Genomic DNA, 19,953 nt, shown 5'->3' on the forward strand with positions numbered 1-19,953 from the left:
TTCTTTTAATGCAGATCGATGAAATTTCGAAAAAAAAATTGAATAAATCGCGATTTCCTGATGGTGCTTTATGGAAATAGCGGATATTACACACGAACCACAAAGCAGAGACTCACGTAGAAACGCTTACTCAGCGCAAAGTTTTGCGAGAGCAACGACCATAAATCGTATCGTGAAACTCGTACAGAGGGTACCGCTGATATAACACACAACGAAGAGTCGCGCGTCTCCAGAAATTAAATAAGATTAAATTAAGCGGACGAACTCCGCGCACTGTAAGGTACTGTAAATAATTGCGATGCGCGCCGACAGCGTTTCAGTCTCATTCTCTACGCGGGACTATCATAGGGCTGTATAATTTATTTGTTTGCCCGTTTCGTAGATTTACCCGCTCGTGGCAAAAGCAGGGCAAAAGCGGATTTAACCGGTTAATATATTTGCCGTTATTCGCCTGTACTCGGAGAAATGCCTTTACAGAGAAAGCGAGTGCCTTCCCTGTTCGAATAACAATATTAAAATAAAGATAAATGCAATATTAAGTAAAATTCAACCGATAAAAATACCGAACAGATAAATAAGAGAGCTGTCGATTTAATTAGACACCAAAATAAAAAATGGCTGTTTTTATAGCTTAAAATAAAGATAGAAATACGAAGCTAAATCAGTCTGCCCGCAAAACATTTTGCTGACGCAATCGTATCCTCGTGTTCCCGAGGATGCGATTTTTTTCTCAGTGCGGTTGCAGTAAACGCGCGCGCACTTGGGCGCGACCAGAACGGAGCCGTCACCGACTGCGAAGGAAGTGCATTGCGCGCTCCACCTCCGCCTTTTTTCCCCTCTAATTGCATCGGCAATTATGAAAGCACCTTATTATTATCAGCTCGCTCTCTGGCTCGTCGGCTCGAATAACGAGCGGACGAACGGACGGACATTGCGCTATCACATCCCGCGAATGTTTTTCTTTGTCGGCGACGCGGAGAGACCGCACGCGCGCCGATCGATCGAGACTGAAGAATAACATCGACTTGTTATCAATTCCGCGTGAGACAACGTCTACGACAACGGAAGTACGAGAAAATTAACCGATCTCGCAGGGATAATCGAATAAATTGTAACGAGGAAAAACCGAACGGTTTATTCGCAGCGCTTTTTCTTTGATGAGTTAGCGAATTTCCTGAAGAACTTTTTTATCAGCTAAAATAATTTTCCGTAAAATTAACAATACGTGAAATAGAAGGGCGAAAATATATGGTAGAAATATAATTAAAATTGAAATAAAATATAATGTAAAAGTAGAAATATTGAAAGTAGAGGAATATCAAAATAAAGAAAATACGCATTAATCACATGACACATGACACAAACGTGATAACGGTAATTCTTTGAATCACTATTCATAGTCGCTCCATTTTTTTATTTTCTTGCGGTTTGCACGTTGAACCGATATTTTTTTAACTGTGTCGCGATAATGTCACTTCCAATTGTGACATTTTGATATAAATTGACAGCGCGTTTTCGTGAATGTCATAAATAATTTTGCAACGTCCGTCTGCCTGCCGACACGTTTCCTTGCAATATATCACTACATCTTCGCGTCTCACATGAATAACGATTCCAAGATTTATCGCAAAATACTAAAAATTCTTTTCATTCAATGTTAACTACCTGTGATATTTTTGACTAAAATATTCCGTAATATTATTTATATATTAGCGGCGCAATCTTAGTCCTGCAAAAATAATTGTGTTTACAATTGATGTTTAAAATCGAACAATCGTTTATTTTTATTGCGCTATTTTATTGCCATTTTATATCAAACTGTATGATGTTATAACAAAATGTTTGATTCGGCAAAAAATCAAAGATATTTGTTACTGCAATTAATTTACAGTCAATTAATTCCGATGCACTTGAAAACGTAGTGTTAATTCCAATTATATTTTTTCCTTCTATATGAGAGATACAATTACATTCATGTTATTGATATCTCACTAGTCAATATCGCTTTAATACAAACGCTTAATAAATCATGACGATAGAATATGGTGCCAATTAGATGTATTTATCCTGAATAGTTTGTATTGACATGTCGACAGACCGAAGCGCTTTAAACAGGCGTACGGATACAGCAATGCCATAATCCGCACTAACGAGATATTAGTACAGTTCCGAATCGTTGCCGTTTGAATATTTGTTACGCAATTTTGATTTCCGACATGTGTCATATGTCATTACAGCATATATTTGTCAGTACGGTACATATTTTTCTTTCAATATATTGTTTGACAATACTGCTTAATTATCACTTTAAATATCTTTTATTTCTCATCCCAATAAAAACCTGTAATACATGCTAATAAAGGGAATTAAACGCATTCTTTTTTTGGTGCTAACTTTTTTTAATATCGGGATCCGTGTCAGATACTTTTCTGTTGCAGCGCCGTTGTGCAAGAACACAAGATAATTTTTACTCTTCGGAAACGATTATGTGATAAAAATGGACAGTATCGGTAAATGAAAACTTTCGACGGCCGTTCGGTATTATCGTGCACCGTGTCGCAGCAGCGAAGCAGAGGCGCACGAAGTCTCCATGGGCGCGACATCCCACGGCAACTTATAACTTGGGAGCTTATTTTCGCGGCGGTACGTGTCCTCCACGAGTGGGTGAACACCCGTGGAAACGGTTTCTAACGGTGCCATCCTGACCCCGGTCACGCATCGCGGGGGCGAGGGAGCGTCGTTAAAACGATGGGATCTCGTAGTCGGTCGTGAGGCGCAAACGAACCTTCACGTAGGCCCTCCTCCCCTCCGTTTCTTCCGCTCGCGGTGCTCCGGCTAGACTGCCGTCTAATTACCGCGCGTGTTCTCCATAGCTGAAATTAAATGAGAGCAGCCCGCGAAATTTTGCACGAACGCCACGCGTCGATACGCGAAAATTGAATTGTGCCTCGTGCCTCGTGCCTCGTTCCGGAGTTTTTACTCCGACCCCTCTGACTTGTTTACTTAACTACGTGTGATAGAACGTGTGATAATAAATCATATTATGAGATTAGAAGTGTATTATATCGTGTAACTAGATTGATAAACGAGTCAATCTATAAAATATTTTCTATCCTTATAATTGAAAATTTCAATATGCAAAAATAAGTTTTAAGAAATAAAATTTAAAATGCTAATCTTTGACTTTTATAAGAAATCGAATTAAGTAATCCCGCTCGAAAATTTTAATTTGTCGAAACTTTTGTATGATTTAATCGTAAAAACCTCCGATTTTAATAATAGATGCTTGACGAAGATAATATACATTAATGTCTTCCGTTTCTTACGAAAAGATTTCCACTTGAGAGAAAATCGTTACAGTTAAAAGCGGTATGATAAATTGTCTTTTTGATACTATCATTATAATCTAACGCAAACTTCATTAGCACGGATATTGCAAAGAAGGTAACAAAGGCACGCGGCACGATCTGCATATCCTCAGTACACTCTGAACCGAATCTTGAAGCGCTGTTCCGCACAAGAGTCGCTGTTAAGGTATAGTAACCTCCGGCAAGCTCCGTTATGCAAATCGGAACGCGTTACATATGGCGGCGCATGCAAGAACCACTTCCTGCGACGTACGCAGTGCAAATTCCGCGGCGTTCCTCATCATCGTCGCGATCTAACTCGTACTTCTTCCTAGCCTTCTGAACTGATTCCTCCCTCGCTTTGTTTGACAATACGCCTGTTTGCTCCCTTTACGACGGAACGAATTTATACATTTTTCCTCCCACAAAAGAGAAACGTTTGTGAATTTACTGTTTGCACAAACTTCCATTATCCTCAACCGAGTATGCTTCACGATATTTATTTTTCTTTCTAACTTATTTTGTTGTCAGGTCAACCACACGCCAGAGATATATAGTTTTTCCTTTTATGAAGGACAGATTGAAATAATGGACTTGTTTTGGAAATAAAAGTTATTTATGCTCGAAGTCAGCTTAAATTCAACATATAAAGCAGTTTTTGTTTTTGCAAGTTATCGCTTATTTATTTGAAGTTATTCCGAGAACAGGATTTGCATTCTGCATGAAATTATGACGTATGTATTTTTGCGTTATAAATCTTGTTCTTTACCATGACTTAATCATTCGTTAATACTCTCTTTTTTGTATCGCTCTAATATATACTTTATTCTAATTTTATTGTATCGCTCTAAAATATATTTTATTTTAACTTTATTGCAAAACAAATTATTTTTAAACCGCAGGTCACCCGATCTGTCCATTTTATCTGTCTTCCGAGAATCAGCTAAAGGAAGTGTACGTTACAGATGGGGGGAAAAAGGAATTGATGAAGAATTCATGGAGGAGGAACCCTTCTTCGCGAATACACGTGACCGACATGCAGGCCATTCTGTCATTTTTAAAGCGGACACGGCGAAATTCCGCAACTTCCGGTCGACAGCAATGACACCGACGTTTCTTCGTTATCCACCAACAATTTCCCCTCGACGTAGGAAAAACGAGTCACCCTCAACCAGCTGTCAGACGAAATTGCTTTTAACATTGCGAGACGCGTTTTCCCCTCATCTCTAGTCCCCTCGCGAAAGATTTTCTTGCGTATCCTTTCGCATTCCTGAGTTCTCCTCTCTCTTTCTCATTGCGGATCTTTCATCTACCTTATAAACGAACTGCTTAGTTCAGAGATGACATAAATCAAATCTCCAAAAATTATTTAATTTATATAGAAGATAATATATAATATATAAATGTACATGTTTAAATGTGTTCACAATTATTTGCAATATTATTTATTTATTCTCGTAAAACAAATTTAAAATTGGTTAATATTTTGTATGTATTGAGTATGTATTGAAGCTTTCTTTATGCATAAATTAAAATTCGTGTAATATAATTAATTAAGAAATTATTTCTCAACGAAAACAAAAGTACATTTATAAGAAGGGAAATCAGACGAACATCGTCTGTATTATAAATGATAACATTATAATAAAGACTCGGCTGTTAGATTAATATTTAATATCGATAATGGAAGAGATTTTCTCATATTAGATTTTTATTGGAAAGTATCGATTTTCGATATATTTGTCAAATATAATAAGATCTGCTCTTTAAACGCTATTCTCGTTCTCTCGAAAACCCGACACCCCGAGATCGTAGAGAGGAACGCACTTTCCCTGCCGCAATAATGCAACTCAGTGACATCGGGGCGACGCCGTTTACAAATGCCGGCATTAGAATATCGCGCGGTGATATTACGCGACGGTGAATGCGAATAGCGCCGCGAGCGTGACCAGCCGACGAGGAAAACAGTGAAGTGTCCCTGCATTTGCGGCGAAATTGCTCGCAGATATATCCGCGGTAACGTGCCGCTGCGCCTTCTCCTCCTCCTCTTCTGGGCGGAAGTTGCGGCGCGTGCAATACGCGGATGCACGCATACACGACGAGAACCGCAAGAATTGCCGAGAGATGGGCGAAGTGGGAGCAAACGGTTCTCCGGAAGCAGGGATCCGGTGGAGTCCGCAGCCCTATTCCGGATCTACACGGTGATGTGCATTTGTTTCCTGAACAGTTATTGTCCTGGGCAAAACGTTACAAAACCAAAATAGAGCTGAAAGTATTTCGACATATGGATATGTGTGTATTACTTTTGTTTTCTTTTAAATTCAATAAATTGAATGCATACTTCTCTCGAATATGAAAAAAAAAAGAATAATCTTATTCGATTTAAATTAATTAATAATTTGCCAATAGAATCTTTTAAAAAATATCCCCTGCAGTGTCAATAATTAGGATTATTATCATTATCAATTTGATTGTACTCAATAATACAGCTCATTATTGAATTTTACTTACATAAAATTGCTGACATATTGTGTTTTTAATGAAATATCTAATTTCGTACTCTCTATGTAATCATCCTTTGCGAATTAACTAATTATTACATGTGAAATGGTTAGCGAGTCGTAATGGTTGACCTTCGTCTTTCATGGGCGAATTGCAGTTTCTAATCAAAAGTTTCAAAAGAGAAATTCTAAAGGAAATCGGGAATATCGAAGCTTGGTAGAGCAGTCTTGGGACAAATTTACGAAACTGCAACAGTTATCAGATTTCCACGATTCCTACGGATTCACACACGCCGATACACACACGTACAGGCGCGCGATGCTGCAAAGTGTTGGTGTGTGCGCTGACTAGCGGTAACCGCCCTTCGCAAGAGCTAAGCACGACAATGGGCAGTATGACTATAACCATCTTGGGCGGAATAGTAAACGGGCGAAGCGTGTATTTCTGATTTCGGTCGGACGGCAATGGGAATCCTATTCCACACGTCACTATTACCCCCATGCGCAAATAATAGTTAATTCGGTGGAATTGTTATTAGCCGCTTTTATAGAAATACAAAATGTGAACACAAACAGAATAATGTAGTTGTCCTAGTCGATGCCGTTATCACCATATCGTCATGTCTTGTCGTTGCCATTGCGGCATTATGTTTCTCTGTATATGTTATACGAGTAGAGCTCAAATCGATAAGCACATCGAGAACAAGGTCGAGTTTCTCAAATAACTTGATCGCACAAGCAACATGTATGGTATGTGTATATTGATAAACATCCGACATAGATATCTATATAAATATGTAAATGGATGATACTATACTTTTATTATAATCTTAAAATTGAAAAGTATATTTCGGGCGAAATGCTCCGCTATTTAAATTGTCAAATCTATTTGATCGATTTCTGATAATATGTCTTGCATTTTGCATTCTCGGATTAACCAAGAATTATCTCTCGGAGATAGAGGCGCATCTAATCTATCTAAAATTTATCTCTTTTCCACGGAAATAAATAGATTCGCGCAACTTGAGTTGCGTTTAATTCAGTCCTTTAATTCACAATTACGACAAACCGATTAATTATTCATACGAATTACGAGCGCCGCATTTTGGGGGAGTGAAACTGTAGCTCGAAATTATCCGATGGCTGTCGAGTTTCGGGGGGGATATCTTGCGGTGGTTTCTCGCGAAACTTGCGGTGACTGTTGTTTGTCTCGCTATTTGCATGAACGCCGCGTACGCTCGCGGAGTACGTACGTACATCATGTCGTTGCCCACGTTGACTACCGTTGACATCCCATCGCGGCGCCTCACTGCGAACGATATGACTTACAAACTAGAGCTGAGCTAGAGAATTCGCGTTTTGTTAGATGACGGCCATCTTGTATCATAGCTCTGCCGTCGCTGCGTTATGTTGGCGACTAAAGCCTCCGAAAGTGCCAACCACGCATTTCACGCGTCGAAATGTACGATGCCGCAAAACGCTTCTCTTTCTCTCGCACGCGTTTGCGTTTGGGAAGTTTATTCTCGCTGTAGTAATCGTGCGTATTGCGTCATGAAAACTTTCCGTTGCGATATGAAAAAATGCAGCTGCGATATCTTAAAAAACAAACAAACAAAATAACGTGAGAATAATTTGTAGACAATACAGACGATTAAAAAATAACATTACATTCAGCTATATTTTAGTTTGCGTAATTGGAATATTTGCATACATGATCTTAAAAGGCACATTATTCACTTTTTATTTTTTTTATTTTTATGCTATTGCTACTTAAAATGTCGATAAAATGTTTGACATGCCGTTGATTTCTATACGTAAAAATTCAGCGCAAATACTTGAGCAACATGAAAGACTTTTTTAGGAAATTCTTGCAAAAAAATGTTTCGAATTTTTTAACACGCTGTAGAAAATAACTATGGAAAATAACTCACAGTGGCATCGCCAATGAGCATCATCGATTGATATTAATTCGTGATTGTTAATTAAACGGCGGACGACCACTCGCGGGTAAGCTTTGCAACCGCAATACTCTCTCCGGCCGCGACCGCATCGTACATCGTCGGATTCGATCGCTTTAAAATTACAATTAGCGCCTGTAAACGGATCCGCTTTGCCTGCGGGCTTATACAAACTCTCGTACTTTGACCGAGTCGACAGGAATTGCCCTGCAGTGGCTCTCCGGTTTCGTATCTATTCGGTGTCTAACTATTACCGCAGGCATTCTCGACCGCCATTCTCGGCTCTCAGAGTCGTCTTGTCGAAATTTCCACCCGACGGAAGAAATTATGCTACACTGTTTCGTCGTACTGAGCGCTGTCTCGCGTTCTCGTTGTACAATGCGATCTTCGCGAGGTTCAAATAACATCGTTACGCGCATCGAAGGAATTATACATTGCGACAATTGTAGAATAATCAGTTTTTTTATACGATAAAATATAGATAAAATCTGAGTGCTTTAACTATTGATTTTAGGATTATATCTTATGTGAAATGAGAGATTTTAAATTTATCGCATTTTGGTGCTAAAGATGAATCCGTACAGTTATAGAATGCTCTGATAAAATGTCAATATTGAAATATGCTATATTATGTGATGGATTTTACAATAAAATAATAAAATTAATGTAACGTATTAATTTATTATTTTCACCCAGTTTTGTAATCGTATTATTAGCTCCGACTTAATGAATTTTTAGTAAATCGATACATTACGATGAGACGCGACTTTCGTAAACATTATACAAATAAATCTGAATGAATTTATTTATGCTCAGAATAATGTCGAAAATTTCATTCGCCATAGCGATATGACATTTTGAAAGCGTGAAGTGTGAGCGAAACCCGGTGCGTTAATTCGGATCAGGGGGAATCGTTTATAATACACCACGTATAAATACGAAAAATTAATTTCCTCTGATGTGTAATACGGCACATAAAATGTATTAAATTTAATTAAATATCTCTGCCAATATGTTTCATACATTAACGAGATATTCTCGCTTTTAGATTGAACTAACTAAAACATATCTTACTTTTTATTAAATATCTTAAATATGCGAAAATGAATTATCGGGTTAGATGTAATTATAACTATATAAAAATAAAAGTACATATTATTGATATATGAATAAAAAGTCTTTTGATTTTACATGATTTTAAGTTAAGTAAAACATTTCCATCTATGAAAATTAATAGTCTGGCTCAGATTTCGCCGAATAAATTGATCTATAAGAATTTGTGTATTAACATTGCGAGAGGAAGTTAAGATTTAATCAACTTTTACAGTCTAAATCGTATCTATGGTAAATTATAATTATCATGAAAGCATATCATAGTTAAAAGCTTTTACATGATATGCATATATGAAAACAATAACACTTGCAATTAGAATTTGGAACTTATCAAAAACATACAACGTGGAAACAATACTTATTTACATGTGTAAATGAATATGGATTATTTAGATTTTAAAGAATAATTGTATAGTAAGGTAGAATAATTAAAATAAATGTATTTTTTGTAACTGAAGAAAAAAAAATAAAAATTGTGATTGAGTTTCACAATTAAAAAAATTAAGTATACCTATATACGTATATTGCAATATTTCTCGTAGTTTCCTTCGTACGAAGTGAACAACTCTAAGGGCTTGTAATACAATTGTGCGTGTGCTGCGCGCGCGTAGGATCTTGAGTGCTCAACGTTTTCCATTCCGGCGATAACAACCAGGATCGATGAGGAACGCGGGGCTCGCACGTATCGCCACGGTCAGAGGATGGTGCGAGCACCCACCGGGTGCACTGCTACCGTGCACGCGCGGCCATTATCGCGCGAACGTAGCAAATCCAAACCGACGAGTCAGCCCATCGTAAACACAGGCACAACCGGCGAGTTTAATTCGATTAGGACACGATCATCGGATTGCTCGATCGTCCGGCATCGAATTCCCCCGACGCGCTCGTGCGGCCTCTTCCCTCTTTACCCCTCTCTTTACCCGACTCTCGCGTGCAACCCTCAGCGCACGCCTCATACCCTCTCTCGGACCCTTACGCTCTGCAAGCGCGGGCACACACGTCCGTAGATGGAAACGCACACAGAATATTCCCTGCTACCCCTTTGTCCCCCGCCGCCTCCATTTACCTGTCTGATTTTATCCTACGAGTCTTGCGAAAGCCAGAATGCATACGCGGTGCACGGAAAGTATCGTCTTGAAATTGCATCGGGCATTTTTAAGAAAATCCTTGCGTGCTTCGGCTAAACGAATTTCTCGGAAGCGAATTTAATCGTCTCTGTATTATTTTAAGTAATGCCGAGATACTTCCTTGACGCGAGACGTCAAGTTTCGCGAAGTCATTTACCTATCATGAGTTAATTAAATTATTTGCAGTATTTTTAATTGACTGCATTAACTTGGTCAATTGTATAATCAACTAAGGAGCAAGAGGTATTAACTTGCCGCCTGCTAGTATTTTAGCGACGCCAAGAGGGCAACCGGCAATATTGCCTTGCAGACACCGTGTAGATGTATGCACGCATGACTAGGGAGAATTTTGCGGGGCATTGTCGAGGATCCCGATTCTATTCGATTCGATTCGAGTACGTGCGCGCCGAACGAGCCGGAAACCGACGTTTGCGCGAACACGAATTTACCCTACTGTCCGGCCTAATGGCACGGATTTCATTATGCCGGGGTTTGCGCGAATGCAAACTCGAGGAGGGAGAATGGAAGGCGGCGATGGGATGGGGAAGAGCGTTATACAGCAACGCCAGTACAGTCGACGGTCAACCGATTTGGATTGCAAAACTGTTGTCCCAGCGAATTTGCGAGGCCGCGAATGGTGCAGCCGGAAATATTATCGCTACACCCATTATCCCCGCCCTGTACCGGGATAATGCTAATAAATATCGCTAAGTCGACTTTCGCGCGTTGATTCGCGACGAGTTAGGTGACCGCATCTATTTCGCGATCGCGAGCATCTATTATCGGATAATAATCGCATTCGATGGTATCGCGAGCGATAGTTACCGATATGATTCGGATGCGTTCCGTAGCGTGCGTGAAATGACCAGTGTCAATTTTCCGCCGCGTTGTTTTCTAAATAACTGCAATTTATCCTAATCTAACAGACTCTTGTGAAAATTCGCACAAACGCATAATGCTGTGGTATCAATATTTCAACGCCGCTGTAGCAGCAATACGTATAATTAACGTATTAATGTAAATATCTGAACGTAAAATTTTTGCGCAGTCGCGTTACTGAAAGTTAAAAAATTCCTAACATGTTAATATGCCAAAAATACAACAACCAAAATTTATTTCTGAACTTTTCAACTGTTTTCCAGGAAATCATTACTTCTTATAACTTTAATATGACGAAGATTAAAATCTTATACGATTATCTAGTAATAATTATTGATATCTCATCAGAAATTTATTCTGCCTACCACAGATAAAGAAAGTAGTTTTGCTATATTTATGCGACCGAGCAAAAAACTTATCTAAAATTAAGGTCCAAACGGTCGATAAGAGGTGGCCAGAAGATTTCCAGCGCACACGCATACACGTACACATACATGTAATGACCTTCCTCTTTAAATGTACCGGATACTTTGCGGAGGACGATAAACTTCGGACAAACGATCGAGATTAATAGAACGAGGCTCGGGGCCCCGTCTGTGATACTATCGACCCGCGCGACGGCATGGCGAACGAGATACACGGGCGACTCCCTGCGGGATCGTAAATCCACGTCGAAGATTTACTTACTTAGCGAAGTCGGCCGCCGCCGATACCGCCACGAACACGACGAATCTGCCCTTCTTTTAGATAGACGCATAAACAAGCTTACGACAACCCGCTTTTTATGCTCATCTGGTTATGAGTCTTTTAAGCTCTCCTCTTAAAATGACGTCGGTTTCAACAGCTTGATTGTGAATTTTCTAAAAAATGAGTGCCAAGTGCCTGCCAATTTATTTCCATTGTGAAAGATTTAACATTAGTAATACGCAGAATTTGAGATTGTGTTTCATATTAATTCTAATGCTTTTCAATTACATAAAATATCTAAATGAATGACGTGAGGATCGAACCCAATGACTTTTTGGTTAATTAATATTATGACGAATTATATATATATATATATATATATATAAATAAAAGAAGAAACCGTATAATTTTGAATGTTATAAAGGAAATAAAAATAAAATATATGTACATATTAAATTATCGCAAAAAATGTTGCGGTGTATTCCTCTTTCTTTTCTCTTATTAATTAAAATCACGCAATTTCACTCTTGTTCCAGTATAAAAAGTTTTATAAAAGTTTGGAGAAAAGAATATAATTTTTAGAAAATAATTAAAGAAACAATAATGAAAGTTTTTATAAAAAGTGGCAATAGATGTATATAATAAGTCAGTCACCTCTTGATTGTACTGGTCGATATTTCTAATTAACTCGAGCACATGTTTCTCAGTTGTTTATTCACTCAACTTATTTAATCTTAGTATGTCACATTTTCACTCCTATTATTCTTAGTCATAATTTGCTAATCTGTTAATGACAAAAGTCGGCCGTTATTATTTATAAGATTATGTGGACTCGACGAAAAAATATTCAAATAAAACTGCAAATGTAAATTGGAAGCAGTTGGGAGTAGTAACGAGATGTACCATAAATTGGAGACGTAAGCATGCAAGGAAAGAGGAAAAACGAGTTTCTTTATACAACTGTTTTGCATTCTTTCTTATTGGCGCAATCGATAAAAGTTTAAGGAATATTTTACGTCACCAGATACAATAGGACGAGAAGAATTTCCATGTTATTTCATATTTACGCGCACGGAAAACGTTTCACGCGTCACAGACTTTACAGATAGAATTTTATATTTTCAGTGATAAAAAATAGTAAAGAATTCTTGGGATGAAAAAGTACTGTACCGTAAATTCACATTCGAATTAAGTGGGAAAATAAATACAAATGAGATGAACGTATGTCGGGTATAAAAGATTCATTACGCTCTTACGAGAAACGTAATAAGACGTCTAAAAGAAGAGAAGTTTGAGAGTTTATGTGTGTAAAATCTTCTTAAAAATGATAAATATCTTCACCATTTTTATATGTGACTATATTTGAAAAAATACGAAATATAGAGTCAGTCTGACGAACCTTGGTGCTTAATGATTACTTTTATATAAATTTTTACACTCTCCAGCTTTACGTGAACTACACGTCTCTTATACGTCGGTCTTGAAACACAGTTCTTAACTGAACCCGGAATACGTCATAAAAAATACTACTTGAACCTGAAAGAGTATACTTAAAGATGTTCGTCATGGTGAATAAAATGTGCAGAGGCAACGTAACTTACAAAGACGCTCCTAACGATTGAAATTTCTTTCCCTAATTGTAGTTTTACGCGTTCGTTATCTTTGAAGATAATTGTGTAACTCTCGTATAAAAAAATAAAAGAATGATAGCGATAAACAGAACATTTTTTGTATTTTTCATTGAGATGATTGGATGTAGAAACGCGATCGGAAGCACGTCACGCTGTTAATGAAAACGAACGCTGTAAGAAAAAGACTGCAAAATAGTCGTCGATAAAGTCGCCGTCAAATGGGTGCTCGATAACTATGCCCTACAATAATGAAGAACGTTAAACGTATAGTTTTAAAAAAAAGCCGCATTTTTTAAATTGCTGGAAGAAGTCAGAAAAAAACATTTTTTCCGAGCTTTTGAAACTATATTTTGTTAAGCACAGAACAAATTAAGTTTTCTTTGTTTGACTAGCCCTAAATTTTTCGAAGCCTATACTCCCCACGGCACAGAGAAATCTCCTAAATTTTTTCCTCCTTTTTTCTTTCAGCGCGTTCTTTCAAAGGCTTTTTGACAATGGCACGAACAGAAGTTAAGCTTCTTTGTATTGCTATCGTATTTCTAGAGGTACCGCAAGACAATCGAAATTACTGTTTTTTCACTTTTATTTTGTTCTCTTACAATGATCTAATTGATAGTCGCAAATTGTAAAACTATTCTGATGAAAAATTATATCCCATAAATTCATTTCTCAATATATCTGTTTTATCGTATAAAATGCTATTTTGCCACAAGCTATATTAGTTTTTTTTTTTATATATATATTTTGTTATTCTCTCTGTATTATCTCTTTTATATATCTTTCAATTTGTACATTCATAATACAACTACAGTATACAAACATAACAATACACGTAGACTTTAATGAAAACAGAAAGATAAAAGATGTTATGAAAGATGTTTTATGTGTACGTGTGTGATTCTAAAAGATTGTCAAGACATTCGATACTCTGACAAATGCCAAGTATCAAAGGGTATTGAATCTCGAAGGTCTCTGTAGGTGGGCATCAAGCATTCGCTCCGTACGTGAGAGAATTCACTTCGATATATTTTCAACTGCGAAGCGTGACCTTCCCTAGAATGGGATTGTCAAGAAAATGAAGGAAAGCATCCAGAGTAATAAATCGGCGAAGTCGAAAAATAAAAGATAATGCAAGTCACATCTGAAATAACACGTACAAGACGACAAAGGCAGGTATATAAGCTGACCAGTACAAAAGCAGTGAAATTTGCAAAATATTTTTTTTTTCGAAGACATCTATCATTGTCCGGCCACGTCTCTTCGATCTTTTCACTTTAACTTTTAAATTTTTCAAACTTTTCTAAAGAGAAAAAATATTTTTAATATTTAAATATATTAAATGTGAAAAATACATTGAAGCGGTAAAAATAAAAAATTAAGAAAGTGTTTTACGGTTGGGTGAGAGAAATCGATGTAGCTGTTCTTGAATGATGTCTAACGTAAATCACAGATAAAACGTGAGAGCAGAAGGAATGATAAAAAAGTGACTAGATGTAAAATCTCTAAGACGCTATCGGGCCGAAGATATGAGAAAACCTGGCGGCTTATCCAGTTTGCATGGGAGTGTTCTTTGTGAATAAAGAAAAAGTACATAGAAAACTCGCGTTACATGTCGTGCACATTTCTCACGAAGAGCGAAATGCATTTGGGACAACACGTTGCACGAGGATGTTAATTGTAACGCAAGAGAATTAAATTTTATTGCTGTGCAATTTGCGCCGAAGATCATACTTCATGAACGATTGTTCATTAAATCCACGCTTGTAATTACAATTACTCATTTGCACGCATAAACGTCATTAAATTTTGAACCTACAATACTTAGGTTTTATTAGTACTCAATTATTACTTTTTCCTTTTAATCACGATTATAATTAATGGAATTTCTAAAAGAAATTGCGTATGTCATCAAACTGTCACAATTTATATCTAACCTAGAGTTTGCACATTTTGCACAATTATAACTTCTGCAACTAAATTTTCTTTATGCTGTTACTCTATTACCTCCATACCATCTCTTCAACGATGTAATATGACACAAGCTCTCAACACATAATACAAAGCATAAACATGCCTCGCGGCAATGACGTTAACAATTCGACTGTGCTGATATTTGATTAATTTTAACAATTACATTAGTCCTTTGGCTATGACATTGGGTGTACACTTATTTCCGCGCAAACGGGCTACACGTGTAAGATGATATTTAGGTATATGTGCGTGTGTGTGCGTATGCGTGTGTGTGTGTATGTGTGTATATGTAAGCGTGTTGAATGAATACATCGTACACGCGATGGCCTCTAGCGCAGCACTCGTCTACGTATACACAACTTACCTCGAGGAGTTTGCCGGCGTTCTTGCTTGCATTTGCCTAACCGCGTTAACGGATCCCGATCCAAATATCAGCCTCGAGGAACCCTCTATATGGCTCGCGCCAGGTTGGTGCCAAAACCAGCACACAACGAGCCTTTGTCCCAACGAATTTCTGCAAGACAAATCCCAAGTTTCACGATTTACCGCTTAAATGGAGCACGAAAACTTTTAACATTTTTCAATAGGTAACATAAGTAACCAACAACAATGAATTTATTTCATAAATTTATAAATTGCTGAATAACTCCATTAATAATATAATTAATATACTAGGCACATAAAAGGAATTTTTATCCTTAATTTATGCAAACATTTAGATTATCTTTCGCATTAAATTTTATTATTTCCATTTAAATTATTTTTTCGTTCTCACATTTTACATTTCAAAAATAATTTAAATAAAAACATTCTAATACGAATCCAATTATTTATATTACATTTTAAAATGGGAAAATATTTCATAAAATATATTAAAATATATTTTACAATTTTCTGTAATTAATTAACTTACGTACATATATGTTTTATTATTCTGCATTAATTTTTGTTTTCAAATTTGGTAAAGAATGTATTCTTAAATTGTATTTTTTTATTTCAGTCAATTTTAGTGTATAATTCATATACTTATCTTTATCTCGTATAACCTGATTTATGTCTTTGATTGCAGATGAGTGGAAAACGGACCAGAAGCTTTAAGTGCGCCGTGCACTATCGGGACCGTGAGGTCTGGTCCGAGAACGATTTTCACCTGCTCGTGCATGAACCGCCTCTATTTCGCAGGTATGACTTAGTCACGCTTAATCTGAAGTTTTTATGGTTCATTGAAATGTGACAGTAGCGCGCTTCGGGAGCACATATTTTCCGCTCCATAGGCTTTTGACAAAACATTCCTTTGCAGAAGCTCTCCAACGACTAATCCTGATTAATTCAAAATCTAAATCGCCAAAATTCAGGCACTGACTTATATTATTACTTAGTTGTTATTATTAAAAAGCTGTAATATAATGTGCGAAGATAATTCGGATAGATGGAGAAAAGTCGCGAAAGAGCATTCCGTTGATACACTTCCTTAAAAGTATCATGTGTGTTCGAGTTGAGATAGTGTGATAGGGCTCGCGAAAAGGGGGGTAAGCCGATTCTCTCGTCTTACGACACGTCGGAAGACGAGAAAGACGCAAGGAATGCAGATAAAACGAAAACACGAAGCGAGGGAAGTCCTGTATTTTATCATTCCGGCGGAATATCCGACGTGCATGACGACGGTGGCGGCGACGACGACGGTGGCGGTGACGACGACGGAGACAGCAACGCGGACGAGGACGGTCGTTCTTACAGTATTTCTGCCGTGCATTTTATGCTGCGCATCGTTACCCATGCGAGAGAAGACCGAGGAGGTACCGACATACATCGTACATTGTACGACCTGCGAAACATCAACATCTTCCTGCTTCCTACGACCCGCTCCTACGATCCAACTTCCTTCTTCGTGCCTTTCTCACTTTGCATCTTTTACGCTCCGTGAAATTATAAATGCAACGATGTCGTTATTTACCGATACGCTTCCACGCTTTTAAACGGTTCTTTGTGGGAGCAAATTTTTTTTTTTAATACCGTGACAAGCGTACCGCGTGAAAAATTGTGAAACTATTTTTATAGGAAGGGAAAAAATGTAAACTCGTGTACGGATTATCGTTATCATAACAGCTACCGTTATTGGACACGGATTTCCGAGTGTAATAGATGTAGTAAATATCGTTTGTCGTTAATCATACGTTTAACGGGTCCAACGAGTTCGTCGTCGATATAACTTACAGAATAATCACTAGTACGCGACGAGCTTAATAACACAATTTATTGACGCCCTCGACGCGATGTAGTTTCGAGTGTAATTTGTGAACGTACGTGACGAAGTATTCGGCCATTCGGCGTGCCATTTAAATAGAGGCATTCCCGCGCTACCACCGTCATTTATAACGACATCGTGATCGCATCGATGTCGTCTCGCGATCTCGAAGGCGTGTTTCGTTTCGCTGGTGCGCGCCCGAGGATATTAATTCCTTTTTCCTCGCGGGCCAGAGCCCGATAAGATGAATAGGTTTGGATATGTATCGCGGGCATCTTTCTCTCTCCCGAAGAGGTGCCGCCCGTGCCGGGTCTCTCGAGCGTGGTCGATTCGACTTGTTCCTGGGTGCTATTCATAAATAATTCATCGTATCGCCCGCACGAAAAAAGAGACGGAGAAGATGGTGCTCGAGATGGAGCGAGAGAAAATGAGACGGAGTAGACAACGAGAGGAGATAGACCGCGCGAGGTAGACTTCAAGGTAGACACACAGGGATGGCTCTATATGAAAACTAATAGAACTCGAATTTCAAGCCCTCCACTGTCAACAGACTCTGGAGATAGTAATTTGTTCTCTTACAAATATTTGTCGAATTTTTTTTTAACTTTATATCGCGAGGTAAAATACACATTTCTTGGTACGTTTTTCGACGTTTCGCTGTATTTCTTTCTAAATTTGAAAAATTATTTATTGTGATCATCGACCACTTTGGGTAAATTGAGAAGGGAAGAGAAAAGTTTAGGGAGTCATGAAAAGAATAGAACAAATTTAAAAATAGAGATCGGATGAAGAGAGAAAGAGAGAAAGGCAGAGAGAAGGATGATGAGTGAAATCTGGGCACCGCACGGCGATGTGCCGAGGAGAGAAATTCCTGTGCACACAAGATAAGAAGAAGCGGCAACCTGCAGCCAGAGTTCTTTGCAAATAAAATATCGTCTCATGTCAAGTCGCGGGTCGCGCCTGGCGGGAGGGTGGCGTGTCGACTAAGGAAGGATGTTCGAGGGGGGTTGGCGAGGATCCGACGCGTTACGACGGAAATATGACGAGACGATATTCCGAGCAGGTACGGGGCGCATGCTTGGAATTCGGTGTGAGCACGACCCTTAAGTCTCGGGTGCGCCACCCCCTCCCATGACAGCCCTCCGTCTCGCTCTCCTTTTGTCGTCCCCGACCGCTTCCGCGATCTCGCACCGTCTCGCTATATCTTTTTTTTTTCCTCGCTTTCTCTCTCCTATTCTCGCCCGCACTCCGTTACATTAACGCGACGAGGAGTATGTAAATTTTACCGCTGACTCGCGAAAAGATGGGACTTCTTCGCTTGTTCCCCCGGGAGGTTTCGCAGTCGACACACCTGAAAAACCTGAACGCGTACGGCGGCGGTGGCGGTGGTGGTTTATGGCAGTCGGTACATCTTAGTGGAGAGCCACATTCGTCGCTAGGTAATGGTAGTGGTCGTACGAGTAGGATATTGAAGTCTTTGAAATTCTCCGACATGAATCGCAACGGCAATTCGGACTGACGTTAATACCTAATTCTTAAACCGCGAGGTGGTGGACCGCGCGTCGTAAGGTTCATCGCGTTAACGAACTGGCAGGCTGGAAATTTTCGAGAAAGCGAGTCAAAATCCTCCGCACGACGCGAACGTAGTAACGCCTGGCTAACTCTCCCGTGGCTCTCGGCCAGCGCGATCTACCGATTTCCGCTCCGGCGATATTTCCGTTGTCGCAAGAAAAAAAAAAGGAATAGAACGCGAAGCATCGTGCACACGCTTTCGCCTCTATGTCGGTATTCCCTCTCTCGTTTAACAAACTCGAAGCGGACATTTTGCAAGGCGGACCGGGACGGTTAGACAAAAAGAGCCCGGTTACATACACGCGGAAATTCGCGTCTCTCGCTCGGTCTCGGCCCTTTGTCGGCCCCTCGCTCGGCCGTCGCGCTCGCGCGCGCTTACATTTTTCCCTTTCGCGAGAGCGTCATCCAGCCGTTATACGTTCGTTCGCGCTTCTCGTCGGCGCGACAATGAGCTTCTGCTCTCGCGGAAAACCACTTCGCTTTCCCTCCCATCCCATGCATATATACGTAACCGTTATAACGAACCATCAGTGGAGCACAATTATTTCGCGCTTTTAACGCGTTCTCCACGGCTCTCTCAGTACGAGCGTGAGCGTTTCGAACTCGTGGAACCGTAACTTGGACAACGATGCAAAACTCCGCCGCGTTATATACAAAAGTCTTACATCAAAAGTCTGTTGAATAGTTGGGAAAAACGTGGGAATTAAAGTACTTGTCTCTCGCGACGTACTGTCAGCAATTAAGTTAAGAAAAGTCAAATTTAAATGTCATAGGTTATCTAAAGTAACATCCTCTTATTTCTCCGAAGCTAAAAATTGCCCTGTAATGCTGGTAAAAGCACGATTGCTTAAATTAATTTGTAACTTAAGCATAATCAAATCACTGAAAATAAAACTACCGGATATCACTCGCATTTTTAGAA

General features: G+C 38.9%; 1 protein-coding gene across 1 annotated transcript in view; it reads left to right on the forward strand.

Moving 5' to 3' along the window:
• Positions 1-19,953, forward strand: part of LOC105837754 (protein rhomboid) — a 379,198-nt gene that overhangs the window by 210,218 nt on the left and 149,027 nt on the right. Inside the window, exon 5 of the mRNA XM_012682800.3 lies at positions 16,284-16,396. Coding sequence (XP_012538254.1) covers positions 16,284-16,396 — 113 coding nt within the window. The remainder of the gene's footprint in view (positions 1-16,283; positions 16,397-19,953) is intronic.

The sequence above is a fragment of the Monomorium pharaonis genome, chromosome 6, assembly GCF_013373865.1.
Source record: "Monomorium pharaonis isolate MP-MQ-018 chromosome 6, ASM1337386v2, whole genome shotgun sequence".
Taxonomy (NCBI): Eukaryota; Metazoa; Arthropoda; class Insecta; order Hymenoptera; family Formicidae; genus Monomorium; species Monomorium pharaonis.